The sequence below is a fragment of the Boleophthalmus pectinirostris genome, unplaced genomic scaffold (genome assembly GCF_026225935.1).
Source record: "Boleophthalmus pectinirostris isolate CB_2022bp ecotype Guang Dong unplaced genomic scaffold, ASM2622593v1 HiC_scaffold_8, whole genome shotgun sequence".
Taxonomy (NCBI): Eukaryota; Metazoa; Chordata; class Actinopteri; order Gobiiformes; family Gobiidae; genus Boleophthalmus; species Boleophthalmus pectinirostris.
In genome coordinates, this window is record NW_026571515.1 from 38,568,004 (window position 1) to 38,593,505 (window position 25,502).

General features: G+C 40.9%; 1 protein-coding gene across 2 annotated transcripts in view; it reads left to right on the plus strand.

Annotated features, from left to right (window-relative positions):
• syt6a (synaptotagmin VIa) overlaps positions 1-25,502 on the plus strand; it is a 328,387-nt gene that overhangs the window by 235,253 nt on the left and 67,632 nt on the right. Inside the window, exons 2-4 of one of the 2 annotated variants that reach the window (XM_055166189.1) lie at positions 9,997-10,159; positions 12,150-12,377; positions 23,682-24,237. In XM_055166189.1, coding sequence (XP_055022164.1) covers positions 9,997-10,159; positions 12,150-12,377; positions 23,682-24,237 — 947 coding nt within the window. The remainder of the gene's footprint in view (positions 1-9,996; positions 10,160-12,149; positions 12,378-23,681; positions 24,238-25,502) is intronic. The other variant, XM_055166191.1, reaches the window with a different exon arrangement.

The following is a 25,502-nucleotide window of genomic DNA, read 5'->3' on the forward strand; positions in this document are numbered from 1 at the left end:
GATTCTGAAAAGTGCATTCACTGAAAAAAAAAGGTTGCTGGATTTGCGTAAAAAAAGTATAAAAAGCGGTTGCATGTAATAAAATTATGTTTAGGCTTTGAAACTTATTTCGATCCCCTCTACGCATATTTTTCTCAGAACATGAACGTCACTTTTTCATGTTGATGAAATTTGATCAAATCATGCTGAATATGTATATTTATCTTTTGTTACCTTATCATGAAATGTATAAGTATGTATACTTTAATTTAATTGATCTAATTCTGTAAAATAATACAAAAACAGTCTTTAGTTTTCCACAGTTCTGTATTGTCTTAAATAGAATCAAACACACAGAGAGCACAAGTACAGAGACACACAGTTTGGAGCTGAACAGTGTGAAGATTTATTCCAGTGAAGACGCTCTGGTCTCTGCCTGTGGACACAGGAATAACACGATTACATTAAGATGATCTACTCTGTTGTACATGTTTAAATACACTTAAAGTACTTATTACTCTATAATACAATGAACCAGAACAGAGTCACATGAACATTAGAACTGTATCTGCAGAAACAAAACTCACTATGTGCTGCTTTTCTTCCTCTAAATGCAGTAACAGGAAGGGCATCTGGTATAAAGTCCTCCTAATGCCACATCACCCTGTAGAAACATGATAACTGTTTCCATAGGAAGTTCATTAAAAAAAAATCTTTGTAAATCATTTTAGTTGTTAGTGTTTTAGGTGTTAGTTTTAGTTTGTTCATCTGTGCTCTGTGTTTTGTTGGTTCTCAAACATCTTCCTTTTTCCTGAAACATCAGCTGTAACATTCATGAACTTCCCCACAGCTCCAGCAGAGCTCTGGACGTCACTCTGTGTTTGTAGACGACTCTGGAAGCAACACATTCAAATCTTAGTACAACTGTCACACTCTTGTAGATGGACAGTCAAATACAATTTGTTTCAAGGAGTCCCTACAGTTAACAAATTTCAAATAAACCACCACAAACATGTTTTAACAATGACGGCATTCTAGGCCGGAGAAGCACATAAAATCTTTAAAAAGTCTTACCTTCAGATCAGGAGCTCAAACAAGGAAATTATTGATTTTCATCTGTGTATTTCCTTTTAATGGCTGCAGAACATTTTAGAACATCTGTGTAGCTCGGGTGCGACCAGTAGCTCCCCCCCCCTTCCAAGTAGCTCGCGAAGGGATTTCTGAATTACACGTATTTGTCCTCAGTAACTCAAATTTGATGAATTAAATGCCAAATTTTTATTGTAAATCTGTTATTTTGATGCCTGACTTTGTGCACTCATGAATAAAGAATGGTTCATGTTTTATGTTTTATCTAACTGTACCCATCTAAGTTTTGCCATGGCTCTTATGTATACTTTATTTCCTGAGACTGCTAATGAGTAGCTCACCCGCAGCGTTGGGGAGTAACAGATTACATGCACCGGAGTTATGTAATCAGAGTACAAATCATGCTGTGTGGACCGTGTCTCCTCTTCTTCTATCAATAATATTTTTAATACAGTTAAGTAAAGTCTGGGCTTTTCATTTTCTTTTAGCAGACAAAACATCTTATGTTATGATATCCTAGTCTTTGCTTCTCTACAGCAAATCAAGTAATCCAAAGTATTCAGATTACGTTACTCACCTTAAGTAATTTAATAGATTCTGTTACAAACTACATTTTGGGGTGTGTAATCTGTAATCTGTAGGGGAATACATTTTAAAAGTCACCTTCCCAACAACTGGGAAAAGGTCGGAGAACCCTGGTGTAGAAGCCTGAGAGATGTTTTTTTTTTTTTTAATCGCAAGTACGTATCTGTGGGTAGAAATTATTGCTGTTGCGCACTCAAGCTTCAGCTGCAGGTCAATAAAGGATTATGCGAACATACTATTATTGAACCTACAACTTCGAGCCAGTGATGAAGGAACAGTAGAAGACATGATTAAAAGCTCACAGAAGTCACCCCTGAAATGGCAGAACCGTGCAATAAAGTATATTTATAAGAAGTAAACTTTGTTATCTCCAGTTTGTGGAGTAGAGCCAGCGCAGGGAGAGCCCCTCAGCAGGAGCCTGTAGATAAATGGCTGTAATCTCGGTGCGTGGAATGGAACGCGTTTTGAAAATTGAATTCTTGGACAGCCGCAGACCTCCCGGTATCAGGTGTAGGGGACATAATGACTTGAGCTCATCCAGCAGAGACTATGGCGCATGTCCCAACACAGATTTGATGTGTGTTTTTGTCTCTTTTGTTGGTTCCCTGGGTCACCGTGAGAGCTCGCAAAGGCCTCGTCAGCATTCTCAGTCGGGCTCGGGTTTATTGTGCACTGCAGGTTCAGGAGGAAGTCTATCCAAACAAATAAACACGGGCGGGGAGGACACTGCGCTTCACTTATCATTCAGAATTTCGTATATTTTTGTTACAATTTGGTTAGCGCTTTACGGCTTAGTATGAATGCTGTGAGTATGTGAGAGCGTGGAGTGAATAAATAAAACGCAACGTGTATCTACATATTTTTAAAGCATATCATCTTCATTTTTTGACTCTTTGTAGCAGATATTACACTTTGTTTTTCTACCTCCTGCCTTTAGACATTTACCATTGCATCAGATTAGCCTCACTACTGCAGTGCTGTTTTCAAACTCGCCGTTAGGATTACTGGGTTGTTTTGCAGAACTATCTTATACGTGTAGTTCATGCAGCGGGCGGTTCAGCTAGAATAGAAACAAATTGTTTATTGTAAAGTGGACTGGCTTTGAAATTGAACACAGTCAAAACATCTTTAGAATTTAGGGGTTTTGTTTTCTGGAAACTTTTTTGCTCTGCTGTGATGTTACTTAGTAGCCTAATTCATTCATTCAGGCGGTTTCACTTCGTAGAAACCGTCTGACCTCACAGTATTAGAATTCATTCGCTTGACGGTAGGCGGGTACTTTTTATCATTTAACCAATCACTGTACCCAATGTGCCGCTAACAGGGCAAACTGGTATATTAAGTTTTTCCCAAACCCGTAGGAAGTAGGACAATAAGGTCTTACCCCTTGATAAAATTCACCAAACATTCTCTTTGTTCCGGCTTTAAATGCTCAATCTCGGGAATTGTTGCAACACAGAATATATGGCTCTTCGCTGATTGGCTGGTGCCCAAACTTGCACTTCTGGGGTTCTCGCAAACCGTCTAGTGTATTCTGATTCCAATTCCTGATCTAGTCGCTGGAGAGAAAGCCTCCACCTTATGAATACATTAAAAACTGAATGAAAAAAAAAAAAAAGAAAATACATTTACACCAGGGTGCTCAATACGTCGATCGCGATCTACCAGTCAATCACCAAGGTCGTGTGGGTAGATCGTCGTGTCTCGTCTCGGACTCGCGTTCGGACTCGGTCTTGTCTCTCACTCAATGTCTGACACTCAACAAGTGCGATCATATTTCATTACAGCCACTGCTGTTGGTCATAAACTTGTAGCGGGTGCAGGAGCGTGTGGGGCGTCTCAGTGCAGCCTGTGCGCTCATTTGAAACCCGCGGAGACTCTACGGCACATCACAAACACACACGCTCCCTATGCACGACTCGTCTGCAACAGCGTGTGCCCTCGTGTACCAGCGTGCATCACAGGGCAGGTTCAACTTCCTAAACATCCTACCTGTCCACCTGCCTCACGTCAGCACGCCGCCCCTCGCCTTTTCACGCTCTCGCTCCTTCCTGCGTACAGCCAACACAAGCCCCTCCCACAGTGCGCTGATTAGAAGAGCAAGACCAAACGTGAAGCAAAAACCAGTCTAAATTTGTGTTACAGTGTTGGAACAAAGCAGGTCTACAGCATAGAGCGGATCTACAGAACAGACCTACTGCCACATTTGGCTGAAGTTTGTCTAACAAAAGTGCACAAATGCATCTGTGTTTGTCACGATGTGCGTTTGGTTTGGTAAATGTGCAGAGGCTGGTAAATATCACTGCAAAACCAGAAAAGAATGCAACTCCAGTTTGGAACTTTAAAAAACAGGTTTAAAAATCTTCCTTAAATTTTTTCACAGTTTTGTGTAAAGTGCCAGAGGAAGTTCTCTTAAAGAAGAGGTTCTCAAACTGTGGGGGAGGGTCCAAAAAAGGGGCACAGAGTGTTTCAGTGCAGTTTGTTTGGCTTTGTATTATTAGGTAGATCATTTTGACTTGGTCATTTTGTAAGTGGCTCACATGCTGAAAAAGTGTGAACACCACTGATTTACACACTTTGGATTAACATGGACACAATGACACATCCACTATTGATGGATTATTAAACATTATCATAATTTTTTTTTTTCTTTTTAAATAACATTTCTGATATAAGATCACTAACCAGATGTGAAAACTGCTCCACAAACCTCTGTATCGTAGCAAAACTGAGCTCTTGATGTGACACAGGTTGGAACATGAAAATTACGATTTTGACGAGTTTTGTATCTCTGAATCTCTGCTTGGATTTTAAAGAAAATATGAAATGTTTGGAATTATAAATAATTTTATACATAAAAAATACAAATTTGATAAATATTAATATCATGTTGTGGTTGTTTCATTGTTCATTATAATTTTTTTTCCCAAGACTGGGTTGCGACCCTCAGGTGATTGCAGGGGATTTTTATTTTTTTTTTTTTGCGTCACCTTGTCATGATCTGCATGTAATATACAGCTCTGACACACAAGATTTTCTGTGTTCACAAAAATGAAGCCAAAGCACAGAAACAGACTCAGTGTTGCGCCTGATCTGCTGCTGCGTCTCCTCCTGCACCTGGACTGAAACACGCTACAAAAACACAGACAGGCCCAACTATCTCATCAGAAATGTTGAAATGTGAAGGCATGTTTTGTCTCATTTCTAATCTTTTTGTAATTATTTTATTGACTATTTTGTTCCAATATAGTTGGCTCAATTGAAATTGAAAAGAAAAAGAATTGTCCTATATTTAATGTCCGGAAAGAGAGACACAATCACTCAGTCAACAATAAAATATCCTCATTAATGTTCAATAATGATCAAATCCACATTTATTTTGTGATTTACGAATAATGTCTGTTGACTTGGGTCGTGAAGGTTTGTGACTTTTAAAATATGCATCCCCAGAAAAAAAAAAAAAGTTTGGGAAACACTGGTTTAGATCATATTAACAGCTCCTTTTACCTTTTGTTTAGAGGAAATTGGAAATTCCAAAGCTCAAATTATCCAGATGATTCAATTAAAAGTATATAAAATATAAATACACAGAAGCGCACCTCCTGTATCACCACATGACATCACAAGGTGGAACAGATGTTTTCAGATTGAGAAAAGAACTCAGCCTAAATACGCAGGGTTTGTGTGTTAAACATGTGAATGAAACAAAACACAACTCCAGGTAAGTTTCTGAGGAAGTAACAACATTAGAACACAGATCAGAAAGTAACTTAACACGGGCCTATAAAATCTGTGACTTTTCTGTGTACTTCTTACAGTCAGAGTCTCAGGGGATCCATACAGTAGATACTTTGCTCTGTGATATGTGACTATGCTATAATTGCATCTGCTCCACGGAGACTGGGGTATTGTGTTCAGTAATATTAAACCCACCAGGAGAGACTAAAACAGACAAAGGAGCGAGGTGGGAGGAAACGAATGAACTCTTGAGCTGGTCTGGGTAAAGTCTGCCTTAGCTGGAGAATTTGATCTTCTGTGCATGTTTGTTTTGATGGGGAAACTGGAAGAATCCCACCAAAACACATGGAAAAATCATAAAGTAAAGTTAAAAATGCGGTGAGTGACCAAAAAGTGACTTCTTGCCATGGTTTATGGTTCAGCTTTCAGTCTTTAAAGCAGACCTATTCTGAAATATTGACTTTTCAGAGCTTTTAAGCATCTTGTAGTTGTTTCAATCTTGTTTACAAGTAGCTCACCCTGGGACTCATCTCCAGATCTTGAGCTGGTCTTGGTCAGGTCTAGCATGATTCATCAGACGGTTTCACTTTGGGGAAACCGTCTGACCTCGCAGCAATAGGATTCGATCGCTCGACGGTAGGCGGGTACTTTTTTTATTTAACCAATCGCTGCTATTTGGTTGTGATGTATGTAATGCACCACTAACGGGGCTAACTGGTATATTAAGCTTTTCCCAAATCCCGTAGGAATAAGAACAATAATGTCTTTTCCCTTGATAAAATTGACCAAACATTCTCTTTGTTCCGGCTTTAAATCCTTGAGCTCGGGAATCGTTGCCAACACAGAATGTCTGTCTTCGTCTACATCCATCTCGACCGCTTTGTTTACTGTTGTGCTGTTCCACAAAAGGAACCCAGACAGGAGTTTGAGTTTGACGTCATGGCTTCACAGCTCTTCACTGATTGGCCAGTGCGCGGTCTACAACTTTCGGGGTTCTTACAAACTGTCTAGTGTATTTTGATTCCTGTCCTAGTTGCTGGAGAGAAATGAAATTGAGTGGAGGCACTAGGTGGCACCAGTCTGGCTCGGTCAGGTCTACCGTAGCTGGAGAATTTGATCTTTTGTGCATGTTTGGGTTGATGGGGAAATGGGAAGAAACACACCCAAACACATGCAGAAATCCAGAAAAAATATCACCCATTAAGTGTCAAAGGTGTAAAAAGTTAGGGTAACTTGGGGTAGCAGTTAGTAGAGTGTTTGTCCATTGATTTGAAGGTTGGCAGTTCAAATTCCATTCTTGACATTGGCGGTAGAGCGCTCAGATCCACAGACCCTCTGTTTGGCGGTAGGATTCCAGTATGATGTAAATCACTTTGAGAGATTTGAAGATGGAAAAGGGCTCTATAAACATTCTGATTCACTATTGACCATTGTTAAAAAAGTAAGAAGGTAACATTAAAGATGTGTTGAGTGTAGGGATGTAACAATAACTGAATATTGTGATATAGTATCGTCAAAGACCTCACAATAATACTGTGGGGCGTCTATATATCGGTTTACAAGTTCTTTTGCTTAAATGCATTTTTTTTTTTAATAGAAGCAATAGCTAATAAACATACACTACATATGTCAACTACATAGCCCATGATATTGATGGTGCTCCACATACAAAACGTTCGCTGCAAACTCGGTATGATTTAGGCAGTCAAAGGTTTCCTTTTTCATCCTTCCTGTGGATCAATCCTGCCCATCGCCTTCACCTTTCACTATTTTTTAATTCCGTTGGGAAGAGAAACAGTTTGAATGGAGGTTTGCAGTCACACACATCTGATTCCCTTTTGCAGTTATGGAGTTTGCAAACTTCTGAAGCCCGTTTCTCGACTCGTTTTCCGCTGTTAGAACATCCAACAACCACACAACTATGATGTCAGAGTCCCAAAACTAAAATCTGACAATATCAGAACCAGAAACAAGGATTACAGGATTGCACATGTTTTTAAGACTTTTATATCTTTAATCTGCAAATGTTGTACCGTCTTATATTTCTATTCATGTTACAGCTGCTGTGTGAGTGTTTTCTGTTTGTGCTTTTGTTTCATATTGCCTCTTGGCCAGGTCGTCATTGTAAATGACAAAATGTTCTCAACTGACTTACCTGGTAAAATACTGAATAAATAAATTAAAATAAAATAAAAAACAAAAGCGATATGGTTCAAAAAACGTGAAAAGATCGGCTTTGACAATAGACACATCCCAGTGGGAAAACAAACATGGTGGTTTGATGATCATTTTTTTCGGAGGATCCTTCCCAGTTTGCATTGTGTGATGACTGGAAGTCTGAAATTCAGGATACATGTATTCGTGGGATTTTGACAGTAGTAAATCACACCAACACAAAAAAGTGTCCTGTCTACAATTATATCAGCCTCTCCAAAATATCGCAATAAATATCTTAACGTGAGCTACATATCGGGATAATATCGTACCGAGAGATTTGGTTGAGTTGAGTGACAAAAAAAACAAAAAGAAATGTTGCTATGGTTTACTTTTCCTTCTCATTTACCCTCTCGAAGTTGTTATTCCGAGTGATGTTTGCATGTTTTAAATGATCTGTGCTTCATTCTCCAGCTGTATTTTCTTAATGGGTGATAGACGTTGGATGTGGCAGCGTCGCAGAGTCATTTGGCGATATTATTCTGCTTTATAGTTCAGTCTTCAAACGTTGTAGAATTGCACGCTTTGCTTCACTTTTCAATTCCATTTTTGTGTTTTCAGTTAAATATTACAAGAATAGAAAAGTTGCAAGCCGGTAATTTTATGTCGTCAATACCTGATGTTGAAAAAGTCATTTAGTTTGACTGAATTTTGGTACTTGAAAATGCTATAGGTGCATTTTCTTTCGTCCTATAGAGCGCCGTGTTTGGTATGGACTTGGTTTTAATATTTGATATCTTTGGCTCTCTCTTATATAAACCACTAAAATAGCAGCACAAGCTTTGAGAAATGTTTTTCTAATGGACTGCCCTCTTCCCCCTCCCTCGCTCTTTGTCCCTCTTTCTTTACCCCATCTCTCTCTCTTCACCCTCCCTTCACTTTTTCTCTTCTCTCTCCCCTGTCTCTGTCTCTTTATTCATTTCTCAATTCCCTCCTATTCTCACCCTCTTTCTTCCCTCCTTTTCTCTCCTCACTTTCTCCCTCATCTCTTTTTGTCTCTCTTCTTCTCTCCTCTTCATTTCTCTCTCACTCCCTCTTTCTCTACGCCATCTCTCTCTCTCTCTTCACCCTTTTGCTCCTCTCTCCCTCTCGCTGTCTCTTTATTCATCTCTCAACTCCTTCATTTTCTCACCCTCTTTCTCTCAACTGCCTCCCTCCTCCTCTCTCCTCCCTTTCTCTCTCACTCCTTCCCTTTCTCTCCTCACATCTTACTGTCTCTCTCTTTCTCTCCTCTTCATTTCTCTCTTACTCCCTCCCTTCCCCTTCCTCATCTCTTTCTGTCTCTCTCCTTCTCTCCTCTTCATTTTTCGCTCCTTCCTTTCTCTCTCACTCCCTTCCTTTCTCTCCTCATCTCTATCTATCTCTCTCCCTCTCTCCTCTTCATTTCTCTCTTCCCCTTCTCTCCCCATCTCTTTCTGTCTCGCTCCTTCTCTCCTCTTCACTTCTCTCTCCTCTCTTTCTCCCTGTTCCTCCTCTCTCCTCCCCTTTCTTACCTCTCCTTCCTCTCTCACTCCATCTTTACCCTTCCTCTCCTTCTTTCCTTCTTCATCTCTCTCTCTCTCTCTCTACATCTTTCTGTTTCTCTCCTTCTGTAATCCTCATTTCTCTCTCCTCCCTTTCTCTCCCCATCTCTTTCTGTCTCTCTCCTCTTCATTTCTCTCTCCTCCCTTTCTCTCTGTCACTCCATCTCTTTCTGTCTCTCTCCCACTCTCCTCTTCATTTCTCTTTCCTTTTCTCTCTGCATCTCTTTCCGTCTCTCTCCTCTTCATTTCTTTCTCCTCTCTTCCTCTCTCACTCCATCTTTTCTCTTTCTTTCTTTTTCTTTCTTTCTCTCATCTCCCCATGGTTCTCTCCTTCCCTCTCTCTCTCTCTCTCTCTCACACACACTCTCCTCACATTCATCATTCTCTCCTTCTCATTCTCTTTCTCTCTGTCTTTCTCCTTCCTCTCCCTCTCACTTCTTCTCTTTCTCTCATTTTTCTCTCCTCCCTTTCTCCCTACTCCTCCAAATCTCTTCCTCTCCTCTCTATCTCTCCTTTTACACCTCCTCCTTCCACTCTTACTCTATCTCTATCGTTCTCTCTCTCATCTCCCCATGGTTCTCTCCTTTCTCCACACTCTCACTCTCTCTGTCTCTCTCCTTCCTCTCCCTCTCACTTCTTCTCTTTCTCCCTCCTTCTCCATCTTTCCGACTTAACCCCATCTCTTTCTCTCGTGTCGTTCTCTATTTTTCTCCCTGCCCCTGTCGTCTCTCTCTCTTTCTCTCTCTGTGTCTCTTGTCTCCACATCTCTCCCTCTTTCTCTTTCTCTGTCTCTCTCTCTCTTCTCTCCGTCCCCCCCGGTTCTGTCCATCTGCGTGTCCATATTGCGGCGCTGTGTTGGCGGCGGCAGACTCCACATTTGGCCTGCTGCTCGGCGTGTTCGTGCTCTGCGGTTTGGCTCTGGTGGCGCTCCTCTCCTTCGTCTCCTGGAGGTTCTGCTGGGTCCCGTGGAGAAACAAGCCCCTTCTCTCGTCGTCCACCTGCGGCCGGGCCCTGTCCCCCTGCGCCCCGGAGCTGCGCCTGCTCACGTAAGCCAATCACAACACGGCTATTTATAGACGCCTGGTGCAAAAGGTTATGGTCATGTGACGGAAAAGGCAAAGTGCAATTAAGTTAAAGCACAACTATAATACGAAAATGACTTTATAAAGCTTTTATTTATGATATAGTTGGTTCCTCTTCTCATTTACCCTCTCAAAATTTCATTTGGAGTGATTCATGCATGTTGAAGTAGCCTAAACTTTATCTGTTATCACCTCCACCTGTACACGCCCACTGCTCTCTTTATTTTCCTTTTTTTCCCCCTTAATAGTTGATACATGTAGGATTTGGGCCCATTTATCATTTGTTCTTTTCAATTGCAATTAAGAATAAAAAATAAAAAGAGAAAACAGTTTATTTCATTTTTCCGTGTTAGTGTCACACACACACAAAAAAAAAGATTTTGTCCTCTATTTCCAATATTTAATTTAAAGTTTACTTCAAATAACACCAATCAAAAACAGTCATTGTGCCTTTTATAGCAACGTGTTTACTTTCGCGTCTTAGAAAGTAATTGTTGACAGACCCGTGTCAACCGGGTGGGCAAACCTGGCAATTGCCTAGGGTCCCCAGCTTTGGAGGGCCCCCTGATAACGACTGGTTATGTCTTCAAATAACAGCAATAAAATATTACTAATGCTTAGTAAAAATAATAACAATATGTGTGTGACATACTTTTTCTTATGTTCTTATTGAGCTTCTTATTAATGTCTGCATTTATTTGATTGCCTTTTGAAGTTATTTGTACATGTGTATACACTGTAAACATTTGGTATTGTGTTAATGTTATTTGGCAAGTGTCTTCACCGGGCAGGGCCTCACGTACCCCTTTGTCTAGGGCCCCCAGATTCCTTGAAACAGGCCTGACTGTTGAACTCCCTGAAGAGAAACAGGCAGCGAGGTGATAAGCTCCTAGCCAGGCTGGCACCACCTAGTGCCTCTGCTCAATTTCATTTCTCTCCAGCGACTAAGTCAGGAATCAAAATACACTAGACAATTTGCAAGAACCCCAGAAGTTGTAGACCACACACCAGCCAAACAGCAAAGAGCTGAACCAACCCGAGTTGCGACACCAGACTGTATACACTATCCTCCTTTGGACTTACTTTGTCAAATACAAACTTTGCATTTTTTATTGCACCTTTAATTCGCAAGTTCACCTCACAGAAATGATAATGATCACTGACAGACAGTTCACTCTCTGCTTTGTTTGCTGTTGTGCCGGTAATTACTTGGACACCGCTGAATGTTCCGGCGCATTACATACGTCACTGACAAATAGCAGCGATTGGTTAAATAAAAAGAAAGCACCCGCCTACTGTCGATCAAACAAATCCTAATGCTGCGAGATCAGACGGTTTCCATGAAGTGAAACTGGCTGATGAATCAGGCTAGGGAAAAACAACAGTAATAGCAGTATTATATTACATGGTTTGTGATTCAGTGTTCAGTAGTGACTAAAGCCATGAAACACTGGCCCAAAATATAACACTCAGCAGAAATTAAATCAAATGAAATGAATTACTTTAGGGGAAAAAAGTAATTAACGAACATAGCCGTGAGCCTGTTGACTATAAATATATTGACTATAATAAAATGTGTGGACGAAACATCAGATTTTAGTTTTTAGTTAATTACCAGACCATAAAAGGACCACAATTTACACAGGAACGTCCATAAAAATGAGAAATCATATGCAGACATTTGGTGCAAACTCAAAATGATGTAATGCTGACAACAAACAACAAACAAAAACATAAAATGGAAGTTAAGTGAAGATTTGTGGGCCTACTTATTTATAAAACCTGTCATTTCCTCCTCTTCGTTTAGTTTATTTAGTTTATTTTAAAGGAACCATGTGCAGGAGCTTTAAACCCACATGTGAACACAGCCTATGCTATTTATAGAGCTTTATTCTTTATCTTCTCTTATCTTTTGTCTTATATTGTGTTTCCATGACAGGCCTAACCTCTCACCGTCCCCCCTGCCCCCGCCCCAGTCGCCCATCACCATGGCGACGGAGAAGGTGAAGGACCCTCTGGGCTCGGTGGGGTTCCTGGAGGCCGCCGTGAAGATCAGCCACACGTCTCCGGACATCCCCACCGACGTGCAGCTCTCCATGAGGGAGCACTTCCTCCGGAGAACCCAGCGCATGCAGAGGCAGACCACGGAGCCCGCTTCCTCCACCAGGTCACATACACACACTACTACACATACATACAAATACTAATACTATATAACACCTGTACACACATGCAGAGGCAGACCACGGAGCCCGCTTCCTCCACCAGGTCACATACACACACTACTACACATACATACAAATACTAATACTGTATAACACCTGTACACACATGTAGAGACAGACCACGGAGCCCGCTTCCTCCACCAGGTCACATACACACACTACTACACATACATACAAATACTAATACTGTATAACACCTGTACACACATGTAGAGACAGACCACGGAGCCCGCTTCCTTCACCAAGTCACATACACACATATATACATACATACAGATATTAATACTATATAACACCAGTACACAACACATACAGAGAGAGACCACTGAGCCTGCTTCCTCCACCAGGTCACATACACACCCTAATACACACACATATGCATGCATACAGATATTAACACTATATAACACATGTACCCAGTGCACGCAGAGGCCGAGCACCGAACCTGCTTTCTTCACCAGGTCACAGACACACAGAAAGATACATACTATCCTCTTATATAAGCACATGAACCCAGGGCAGCAGGTTATAAACATTTCTGAAATGAATAACTAAATAATTACCATTACCATCCAGGATAAAAGTGGTGTCATTATTAAAAGACAGAAATGTGACTTTGGTCCATTAAAAGTACTTTTAGCCACAAGATAAATAACAGTTTAATGAGTGCATTGTTCATTCATTCCTTAACCCTGGTGTCTCTCACCCAACAAACTACAATATGCAGAGGTCTGAGCTGATAGAATCACCAATGCTGGAGCTTTTGAGTGTGCATGTGTTGTAAAACAAATGTTTTATTGTTTTATAAAAGAAATTACTCACAACTGAACCTGTGTTGCCAGAGCCTTAACCTCCATGCTGAGGACACATCCAAGTTTGTCTCATTCTCAGAATATGGACAGGCCTTGTCTCATGTGAAAGCTCAGAACCTCCAGAATTCCTCCCTGAGCTGCAGAAGCTGCACTGGCACTGATTCATGATTGGCTGCAGGAGTTTGGGTTTAAGGAGGGACCATTCAGATCAGAGCGAAGCATTTTAGGTTTAAACACACTGGATTTCAGCATTGAAACTGGCAACGCAAATGAGAGACTCGTGTAAGGCTTTCTGATTGGGCTAAGAACCAAAATACCAAATTATAACATAAATCAAAGAGACATGTCCAAAGCTTTTGTAAGTAACAATTAATCTGCAGTAAATTGTTCTCAGTAAAAGCTATTTGATTTGCACTTGTCTACTTCATTTTTGGGGACACAAATCAAACATTTACAGAATTTAAAATCCAAATCATACATACAGTTACTTTAAATCAAATGTTTAAAAAAATAAAAAGTTAAAAGTAGTGCAGTATAAATTCCTTTTCAATCTGAATAGGCATTATTGTACATTATTGTATTTATTGTAAAATTGTGATATCCGTGACTCATCCATATGCACTTGTACCTGGGTTCAGATTCTAGTGCAGTCACTTTGAGCATGTTTAATGAGCGATAAGCCATGCTGCATGTGACATTTCCATGATACATTGTAATCCAGTGCAGCTGCCCCACAGCTCAGAGGCTGCAGGGCAAATCAATACCCCCATCTGGAAGCACTCTCCCAGGGACACGCAATCAGCCTGAGCCCGACCTGTTCTACTGGAGCTCACTGCAACATTTAGTGTACGGCAAAACTGTTTCAGGACACACTATGAAACTTTTCTGTTGTGGCGCCACCAAAAGTATAATAATAATAATAATATAATATCAATAATGCTTCTCAAAGTGTTACTCTGCAGTCATTATTCATTCACTCCACACTCCACACCTGATGATAAGGTTGGTGGTAAACTGCTAATCTCTCACACACACACGCATACACACACACACACACACCCCATACACACTGTTTCAACATGGAGGTGTTACTGCTTTGCCTCACTGTATTTCATTAAATTCATCTTTCTTAAGAGGTGATATCAGGCAGCGTTACAGGTCAGATGTGGAGAGGTGTGTGGAAAAGCCGAGGAATTCTGCATCGGTCATCTGTAATCAGACAGAAAAACAGCAACTTGTTCCATAGATTTTTGACATGTCCTCCATCTAAGTTTAAACTACGGGCTGTTTAAAATGTGGTGGTGCCAGATAAACACAACTAGGGGTGTATCTGTAAATGTATTCATGCCGAACCGTTTCGATACAGGATGTTTAGTTCGGTGCAGGGCTGTGCACGAGTGAATTCGCGCAATTTGTGTATGTTTACATTCCGCCACTACATGTGCAGCTACACGGAGGACTCGATTCTTTAATATTCATGATGGAACTGGTCCGTGATTAGTCTTTCCGCAGCGCTTTATAGTTAAGGCGGCCACCCCCCCTTGACTACATCCCTCTGAACCATGTGAATCCTCGCAAAATCATTAAGAATTTCATCGATTACGTTCATTTTAACCGACAAACCGAATGTAAGTTGCTGTGCGTAGCGTGACCAAACAGGTCCGTACATGTGTCTCTCTGCACTCAGAAGGAGCGAGCAAACACAAACAGTTGGTCAGTCTGCAACGTGCCGAAGCACAAATGCGTATTTAATGATGACTTGTACAAGAAATTGGGACAAGTGGGAGGTCATGTGCACAGTGTACAAAGCAGCACATATGTTTCGGTGACCAGTGTCCAGGGCATTCGAGGAAATTTTCTTAATCAATCGTCAGAAGAATTAACGATCGATTATCGATTAATCATTAACGTTTTTATATTAAAATGATCATCATTATTATTACTATCTGCACTACTAACCTGCATAAATAAATTCAACTTTAGGACATATAAACCGTAACCACTCTAGAGCCACATCAGCCCGTTTGACATTATAATGTGTTTAATTCAGTTTTGTTCAAATCTCACAGAAACAAAACTTCAAACCGCATCGCTAATTTGCATAAACTAAGCGAAGATAAAACTACTGCTCTTGTGTCGCTGATGTGGTTCAACTTCTGTCAGATTAAAGGACATGACTCAGGTGAATACAGGTTAGTGTGACCAGATTTGTGTTTGTCAAAACCAGGACAGCGTACGGGGGGAGGGAGGCAGGGCCTGTCATCGACATTGAGCGACTCTCACCTGGCAAAACTTTTTCCACTGGACACAGAAACATATGTGCTGCTTTGTACACTGTGCACATGGACTCACACTTGTAACCGACCGGAACGGAAAGTGTGGAATTTCTTGTACAAGTCATCGTTAAATACACATTTGCACTTCGGTACGTTGCAGACTGACAAAAAGTGTTCTCACACACATGCATTCACTTTCGCTGGCACGGAATCCCCCCCCCCCCCCCCCCCCCCCCGTAAGCAGATCTGCACTCACTGCAGACAATGTGGACAAGTTGGTTTTTCTGGCCAAAAATATGAAGATTTAGTAAAACTTCATGCTGGAACTGTTAGTGCTGCAATTTACTTTTTGAAAAGTTTTGTTTACTGTTTTAAAGGAATTTATTTTTTTTTATTTAAATTTATTGCATGATGTTTAAACAAATTGATGGTTTAATAAACACACAAATAAACAACAAGCAAAGTTTTACATTTTGTTCCTATACAATACCAAAAAGTGACCTCAAAATCGCAGTACGTACCGAACTACCGAACTGTGATTTGTGTACCGTTACACCCCCAAAAACACATCCTATTTTCACATTTACACACGGTTCTGCACACTAGTCCTACTGTTAATGTAACTGTCCTGAAATCCACAGAGGTCCGAGCCACCATGATCCTTATTTTCACCACAGCGCAAATAAACAAGAGCAGTAACTCCTTGTGCATGTTTAAGTACAAGCCTCTGTGTTTATGGTCCCTTAAGGAATCAGGTTATAGATTTCTACAGTGAAATGTCCTTCCTCTTCACTCCTGAAAGAAGCTCATTTTGGCCAAGACCAGATAAGAAAACGCACACGGGGACAGCATTATGCCACCGCTGGACCTTTTATACACCGATAGTGCAGCAGGAGGCTTTGTGAAGGCGATTTAGTGCACACAGAATTAATTATGTTAATCAATTATATTTAGAGCGGCTCATTCAAACGCATTCTGCTTAAGTAAGGGCTAATAATGTGTAATGGTTTCTTCATGACACACAATGAGAGACTGGAGAGAGGCAAAAGAAGCGGTAATAAAACTAAGACCACATGGAGCACAGAATGAGCCAGAAACGCTATTTTCTGAATTGCCGTGACAGATGTTAACGTCAGGCTGAAAACAAAAAGAATAAAATGTAACGCTGTTTTGGAAGAAATATCCAAATTTATGATCCACAAATGTCGAATCTTCTCGTTATTTGTGGAACTGGCTTCACAAACCTTTCGTATTAATCATGTGGCCAGAAGTCCTTTCAAACGGCAACTGTCTCATCTTTAGTGTTGAGAAATGACACCGTGCACTTTCCGAAGCTTGTGAAAAAGTAGATCCCTTTTGTTTATCTACTGTATACTGACCTATAAGACATTGCGCTTTGTGTCAGTTTCTGTTTAATGAAGATAGGCCCAGTTTGGCTATTTTTTTAAGGTTTTACATTTTGCTTCCTGCTGGAAATCATGACATCACATCATGCTCCATAATTGTTAAGTAGCAACCACGATATACACTAGGTGCTTTAATGTACACAGAAATGATTATTTGTCAAATAAAAATATAAGAAAACACTTACTTTTTTGTTGAAATCATGTTTAAAGTGTAAAAAATATATAAAATCAGTGATGTTCATTTTGTCTTCTTATGTACTTTAACTTCTTGGGTTCTTTTTAAAGACAATGCATTAAAGTGTGTTTACCTTGTTGACGTGTTTCGGCTGCCGCTGCTGCATCTTCAGGACTGTCACCGGTGTTGGTGGTGATTTGTCAAATATCTACCACATTCTGGATTGGGACGGGGCTCGGGTCTTTGGATCAGAAAACAACAAGTTCAAACACTGGATCAAGGAGGACATTGAAATCAGAAAACGAGGCACGGACAACATTAACCGTGATGACGGCGCGTTCCTCCTTTCACACACCTGGGACACCCTCCTCCAGAGAACATCGGGCGACGGGAGGCGTGGTCAGTCTGAGCCACCTGCCAGGTTGGTACTTCCTGTAGGCTGACCACACTTAAAGGAAGTAACAACAGCTGATGTACGACACGTCACCACCAACACCGTTGACAGATCTGAAGATGCAGCAGCAGCCGAAACATGTCAACAAGATAAACACACTTTACTGCATTGTCTTTAAAAAGAACCCAAGAAGTTAATGTAAAAAAAAAAGTTTCGTTTGTGTAAACTGTGCCAAACTTTTGAATAGAAGTCTCCCTAGTGTGATGTCATCAATTTGTAAAACTTTCTAAATCAGAACCCTCTACTTTAACAAAAAAATACAATATTTTTCAACATTTCTTCTCAAATTACTTCTAAAAATTAGATTGCAATTTCTTCTAATAATTGGAAATGTATTTATTTACGGCAGTTTCCTTCTCACAGAGAAATAATTATTATAAGTACCGTATATTGTGGACTGTAAGTCGGTCTGGAGTATAAGTTGCAACAGTCAAAAAATGTGTAATGAGGTAGAAAAAAACATATATAAGGCGCACCGGACTATCAGTCACACTTTTTGGGGGAAATTTATTTTATAAAATCAGAGACCAGGAACTGACATTTCCTGTTGAAAGTCAAGTTCTAGTAATAACAATAGAACCGAACAACAGACTGTTAATGTCACATATGAACAGTTCTTCAGATAAATATAACATAAACAACAGAACAGAACAAGTTTAACAAACTCTCCATCTCACTCCAAATCACTAAATCCATTGACTTATTCATCCTCGGTGTCACTTCTGAGCAACTCCACGACCTCCGGAGGTAAACGGACTCAGCATCAGTTCCAGAGGACTAAAGGGGGGAGTGATGGGGAAGAGGGTCTGGAGGAGTAAAGGGGAGAGTGAGGGGATAGGAGGTCTGGAGGTACAAGGAACAGTGTGATTGGTCTAAAAGGTTTCCACACTTTACACTCTGTCCCTGTAGCCAAGTGTTTGTAATCAGAAACAACAGGCTGTAATCAGAGCAGTCTTTTGTGATGTCCCCAACTACTTGAAATTGTAGATGATACTGAAGGCAGCACAGTTTAAATGGGGCGTTTTTGACCAGAAAGCTGCAAATGTACATATTTTGCGTAAAGGTTACCCCCCCAAAAAGACTAGGAACAATAGAAAATGCTGTTAAAACACCATCTACACACTTACATTTATTCAGTTATATATATAGTTATAGCTCATAAATACCTAGAAAAACACACATTCTGACTATGAGTGGGGTCGCCTCTTCACAGATCTGACCTGTAACTTGGTCTCCGTGAAGACACAACAGTTTAAGATCTCCATGGAGTAAAGCATTAGACGAACCCTCCACCAGACAAGTTACACAATGCACCTTTAAAAGCAGAGCGATATAAAAAAAAAGGTTTGCAAATATGAATACTAAACCTGCAGAGCTAGTTATGAGTTTGATTCCTTCCTTAGGCTGCAGAGCACACACCGGTCTCACTGATCCCCTGGAGCTTTTGTTTTGTTTGTTCTACATGTATCATTAGCTGCAGAAAGAGAGGAAGTACATGTATTAGGTTCATCAAAACACAGCTATGGTTTATTTCACCAACTCAACCACGGATTTCTAGAGCTTTAGGTCTTTAGTCCATTGATCGGTTGATGAAGTCTTAGCTGACCAAAATTTATATTGGTCAACTAATAATTTTACTTCAATTATTTAAATTTTTATGGGAGAAGTGAGTGAATAAGCTGAAGATACGGTATTTTTTTTACAGATGTACCAATATCGATACTGGTGTTGAATATCGGTGCCAGTACTGAAAAACTTTAGTGGATCGGGTATCGGTTCCATGTGTAACTTTTCTGGAAAGGGTCTGCATTAAAGGGACAGTCTGGAATTTTGGACATAGGAGCTCATTTCTATGGTCATGAGGTCTGGGTAATGACCGAACGGACGAGATCGCGGATACAAGCGCTTGAAATGAGTTTCCTCCGCAGGGTGGCTGGGCGCTCCCTTAGAGATAGGGTGAGGAGCTCAGTCACACGGGAGCAGCTCGGAGTAGAGCCGCTGCTCCTCCACGTCGAGAGGAGCCAGTTGAGGCTCGGGCATCTGTTCCGGGTGCCTCCTGGGCGCCTCCCTCAGGAGGTGTTCCGGGCATGTCCCACCGGGAGGAGGCCCCAGGGAAGACCCAGGACACGCTGGATTGATTATGTCTCTCAGCTGGCCTGGGAACGCCTCGGGGTCCCCCCGGAGGAGCTGGAGGACGTGTCTGGGGTGAAGGAAGTCTGAGAGTCCCTGCTTAGGCTGCTGCCCCTGCGACCCGGCCCCGGATAAGCGGACGAAAATGGATGGATGGATGGATGGAGCTCATTTTCTAGTGAGCCAGAGTGTTGGAGACGTGTGGAGACACTTTTTGAAATATTCCATCCAGTCCTTGTATTTGCAGAGGTCACTGGTGCTAGGCTAGTGCATGTCAATGGCCATAGTTATCCTGCCACTAAAAACAGTCTTTCCCACTCCACAAAACACTCGATGCAAATTTATTATTACACCAGACTGTCCATGTGAATGTCTGTGTCGATAGATTGATGTTTGAAATAAAACTATCCTTGCATCGCATGAATCGTCGCATGTTGAGGGACTATTTTCTCATATATCAGTCTGCCGCTGCCAAGTTTTCCATCAGGAAGAACAACTCAACGCTCCTGCTCAGAGAGAAATCCTTTAAATGCAAGGTTAATTTTACTTCTAAAATTATTCTGTCAACACAGACATTTACATCAACAGTCTGGTGTAATAATAGATTTGTTTCGGGTGTTTTGTGGAGTGGGTAAGACTGTTTTTAGTAGCAGGATAACTATGGCCATTGACATGCACTAGCCTAGCACCAGTGACCTCTGCAAATACAAGGACTGGATGGAAGATTTAAAAAAGTGTCTCCACACGTCTCCAACACTCTGACTCACTAGAAAACTGTCCCTTTAAACTAATCTGTCTTGCATTTATTTAACTACGGGTGTTACATTAAAAAAACAAAAAACATATATTCTTACTTTTGAGTGGGGTCACCTCTTCATAAATCTAACTTCTCCATGGAGATTCATAAGTTTATGGCACATCTCTGAGGAGACAAGACCCTCCACCAGACAAGTTACACAATGCACCTTTAAACTGTTGTGGTTGGGCCTTTAATTTGACTTAATGAGACTATTTACAGGCTGATTTTGGCCTAGAATGTCTCATAAGGTTTTACCTTTTATTCATACGATGTTCAGTGGTTAATGGAAGCATAAATAACAGTTACATAACACTAGTGGATCTCTTGTATAATAACTTAACCGTGTTTTAAGGAAATACATTTTCTGTCGCTCCTGGTATCAGTGAATATCGGGTTTCGGCAGATACTTAAATTTAACGTACTGAGTGATCGTTATCGGAACTGAAAAATCTGGATCAGTGCATCTCAGATTTTTTTGTAATTACGTAAAAATGAAGATCACCTTGTGTTTCAGTTTGCAAGTTCAATCTTTCTTTATATAAATACATGGTTTCCTAGTACTTTTTTTACATTGTTTTTGAATGAACTCCCCCTGCAGGTGTAATATTTTGCCACGCCCCGTTTTTAGTCAACTAATCAATGCAGGACATGTCTTAAAGGTTGTATGGAGGATTTTTTTTTTTAGTTTCAAATTGTCAATGAAAGTTTAAAATACCACTACAGCGATGCAGCAGCCTTGTAATTATGATGACCAAAAAAAAAAAAAGCATGAAAATCTATCAACTGTGGACGTAGTGAGGCCAGATAAACTTCAGCCAATGAATAACGAGGCTACCCTATTTTTTATTGGCTGTTAGGTCGTCAATCAAACTCCCTACATTTCTAGTGTAACTGACTTGCGGCGTGCAGGGATTACGTGGTTTATGCAGCGGTTCTTAGAGGCTTTTTCAAACTGTAGCTTCCTCGCAATTCGCACAAAGTTTGTTGCGATGGTGGACGAGAATCCACGACCAGTTCGCGCAAAAGAAAGTCAGTTTTTGAGGTCGCTGAAAGAAGAAGAGAGGAGGAAAAGGAGCGAAGACAAACTGAGGTGATTCTTGGAGATTCCTTCCAGCGATGGCGCAACTGAAGCAGACGAAGTGTCTAAAAACTGACACGTCGGTCGCTGAATTATTTCTAGACAGGTCACTCCAACAGTAATTCTACAAGTGTGATTTCTGGAGTAAGGAGGCGGGAGGAGGTGTTTCTACTTAGGGAGCTGTGGAGGAGGGAGGTGGTGTCACGCATGCACAACATTTGAAAAAGGACTGTCGCTGTATTTCTCTTCCCTTAAAAAATCCTCCATACAACCTTTAAGTTGTCCGCTTCTTTCGTTGCCCTACTGATTTCAAAGTGAGCCTGGGTCAGTCTATGCAGTGTCATACATCAGTTAGAGAGCCATTTTGTTTGTGCATAATTGCCAGTGACTCGTCTCTTCCGCTCTCAAAGGGAGACTATTAAGATCGCAATTAACATTTCTTGTGCTTGGATCGATGCAGGGTTTAACAGCAGCCAAGTCGTGAGCACAAACAATGGACTCGGGCGTCAGCACTTCTCGTGGCATTCTTAGTCTTGAAATTCTGAAACTTAATTCTAGACAAAGATGAATATGTTTACCCAACAGAGCCAAATGAAAAAGTAAAACAAAAAGTGTTCTTCAATGGTCGTTTGTATTGTTTCTTTTTCAGTACAGAATCTATGAATAACCCAGCCACCATCACACACACATCAGTCACAAAGGGCACAGTGTTTTGCCCAAGGACACAAAAGTATCTGACAGTGGTACAGTGGGAGTTTGGTGGCAGAGCGTTCATCCAACAAGTTCAGCCCGCACTGACCAAGTTCTGTCACTGTGCCTTTGGGCAAGACGCCTTTAACAATACTTTCCCTAGAATGACACTGGACTCAGACTGTGCTTGGTGTAGCTCTGATACGGTGGCTTCAAGTATTTCAAATAACTAAAAGTAACGAGAGAAGTTCAGATCGTACACCGTGCAGTGCAGTGGTGTCGTGATAATCCGTGTATTATTCGTTCATTCGTTTTTCAATATAAAACCAAAAATAAGAAAATGAAAAAAAAAAAACTGTTTTCTTCATTGTTTGTCTCCAAAACCAAAATGAAAAAACGGATAACGATTTTTATTTTTTTATTTTTTTCGATTTTGTGTTTAAATGAATAATGGAAAAAACGGACAACAGCCATTTCCCGTTTCCGTGACTTAAACTGCGATGCGGGAATATTGCTCCTCATACGGACTGAACCAGGACTGAACCAAGACTAAACCAGGACTAAACCATTTTCAGTCCTGGTCTGGTCCTGGTCTTAGTCCCGGTCTGGTCCCGGTCTCAGTTCCAGTCTCAATCAAGGTCTGGTCTGGTCCCAGCCTTAGTCCCGGTCTCAGTCCCAGTCTCAGTCCTGATCCTGGTCCCGGCCTGGTCCCGGGCTCACTCCCGGTCTGGTTCTGATCAAAGTCTTGGTCTCAGTCCTGGTCTCGTTCTGGTCTGGTCCCGGACCTGGTTCAGTCCTGGTCCCAGCATTGCAATTTAAGTCACAGAAATGGGAAATGGTCATTATCCTTTTTTTTTTTTTTTTCATTTAAAAACTAAATCAAAAACTGAAAAAACTAATCATTATCCATTTTCTTTTCATTTTGGTTTTGGAGACAAATAATGAAGAAACTAGTTTTTTTTTTTTTTTTTTCATATTGAAGAATGAATGATACATGAATTCATGATGCTCCAGATTTTTTTCCATTGTGAGTCTGTTCTGGACAGAGCCCACTGCAAACCTTTTCCCTTAATAAATGAATATTTAATTGGGGTCTTGGGTTTGCAGCTTTCTACGGTGACCACAATACCACAGCTGAGAACCAAAACTGATCTGATGAGGCAGATTGGGCTTGCCTCTCGATAGATCTGACCAGTAACATGGACTGGTGGTGTCCTCTGCTTGTCTTCATGGAGATAGATGAAAGTTGAATGCCGTACTGTGGAGTATTCCAGGCAAAGCAGTAACATCTCCATGGAGACAAATAGGTTTCTCCACCTGAAAGAAGTCTCACCTGGTTGAATTTCTTTTCTTTTTTTTTTTTTTTTTCAAATGTCCTGTTTGTATTATCGTGTATTTAATTTGTATATCTCCTCTTTTTCCACAGACACAACTCCTTCAAGAGACACCTGCCCCGACAGATGCAGGTGGGCAGTCTGGACCTGGGCAATGACTACGAAGTGAAAGACGACAAACCCACGGGACTCGGACGCATCCAGCCCGAACTCTACCAGCAGAAGGCGCAAGAATCCGAAGACTCCTCCAAGAACTCCAACAAAAACTGCGGCCGCATCAACTTCTCCCTCAAGTACGACTACGAGAACGAGTCCTTGATCGTCAACATTCTGCGCGCCGTGGACCTCCCGGCTAAAGACCTGTGCGGCACCTCCGATCCTTACGTCAAAGTCTACCTGCTCCCGGATCGCAAGAAGTTCCAGACAAGAGTTCATCGGAAAATGCTGAATCCGACGTTTAATGAAAGCTTCCAGTTCCCCGTGCCTTACGACGAGCTGCCCACGAGGAAGCTGCACATGAGCGTTTTTGATTTCGATCGGTTTTCCAGGCATGACATGATCGGAGAGGTGGAGCTGGAAAACCTTTTCGAGATGTCTGATCTGTCCCGGGAGACGAATATATGGAGGGACATCCAATACGCCACCAGTGTAAGTAGTGCTGTGGGATTGTGGGATTGATGTGTCTGTAGCTCGTGTGTGATAAGAGTCAAGTGTTTTTCTGCTTGTATGTGATGAACAGATGAACCTATCTTTTGAATGGTCCTCAAAATGGCGCCTATAATCGGAAACTGAATACAAATGTTTTTAAATATAATAACACAGAAGGTGGTATATATGAGAAAGTGTACATTTTTGTGTTGAAAATTTGAATTTCAATACAAGGCTAGCCTATTCAAACTGTTCAAAGCCAAAATGCATATTTTTGGGTTTTTTTTTTACACTATTGCCCTATGTCTACGGGTGTGCAAAAATATCAAATTATCCATATATCGTATCATTTAATGTGATGATACAATATTGATATCATGGCTGTTGTATCAATATATTGCCAAAAGTATTTTTTGGTATATTTTACAAAATAATTTTGATACATCGCTACAGTTTTGTTGCTTGTTTAAAGAAAGGAAACTCGTTTATTCAAGACATTTGACTAAACATTTTTTTATTTATTAAATTTGATTAAAATGTTTGTGTTTTATATGAACTTTGCACAAGAAGTGGTTTAACAAAGACTTTTAGTATCACAGCCATGATTTAGCCATTATTTTATATTGAACCATATCAAATTGATTTGATATGTATCTTGCATCGGCAACTTCTTACCCAGCCCTAACTATGTCATATTTCTTTCTATTATTTCACAACAGCTGGTCAAAATGCTGTGAAAATGTCAGGTGAGATGTGGAACTTTTCAGGTGTGAGATCCACCACCAGCCACCTGCCTGCCTCCATAGATATTTTACCAGTGTTAAAAGTATCCATGCAGTTATTATTGGCACGTTATTGCTAAAAACGTTTATCTCTTGAATCTTGGTCGGCTGTCTGCAGCCGCTGTCTAATCTGTAGCTTTGGACTGCTGGCATTATGGAACTCAAGAGTGACCGCCCACCCCCCGTTCTGGAAGTAAATTCCCCATTCATTTTTCTCAGAGATTTTCAGAAAAAAAAAAAAAAAAAAATCATGGTTTGAAAACTTGCTCAGGGCTAATCAGCAATATGCAGAGGTGTAGTGGGGATTTTTTAAGTGGAGGTAAGCAATTTGTGACGCCGGTTTCGCCTGCGGTCACCCAAGTCTACACGGGCGCACCTGTCCCAATACTCAGTCCTGGTTCAGTTCTGGTTTAGCCCTGGTTTACCTGGTTTAGACCTGGTTTAGACCTGGTTTAGACCTGGTTTAGCCCTGGTTTAGTCCTA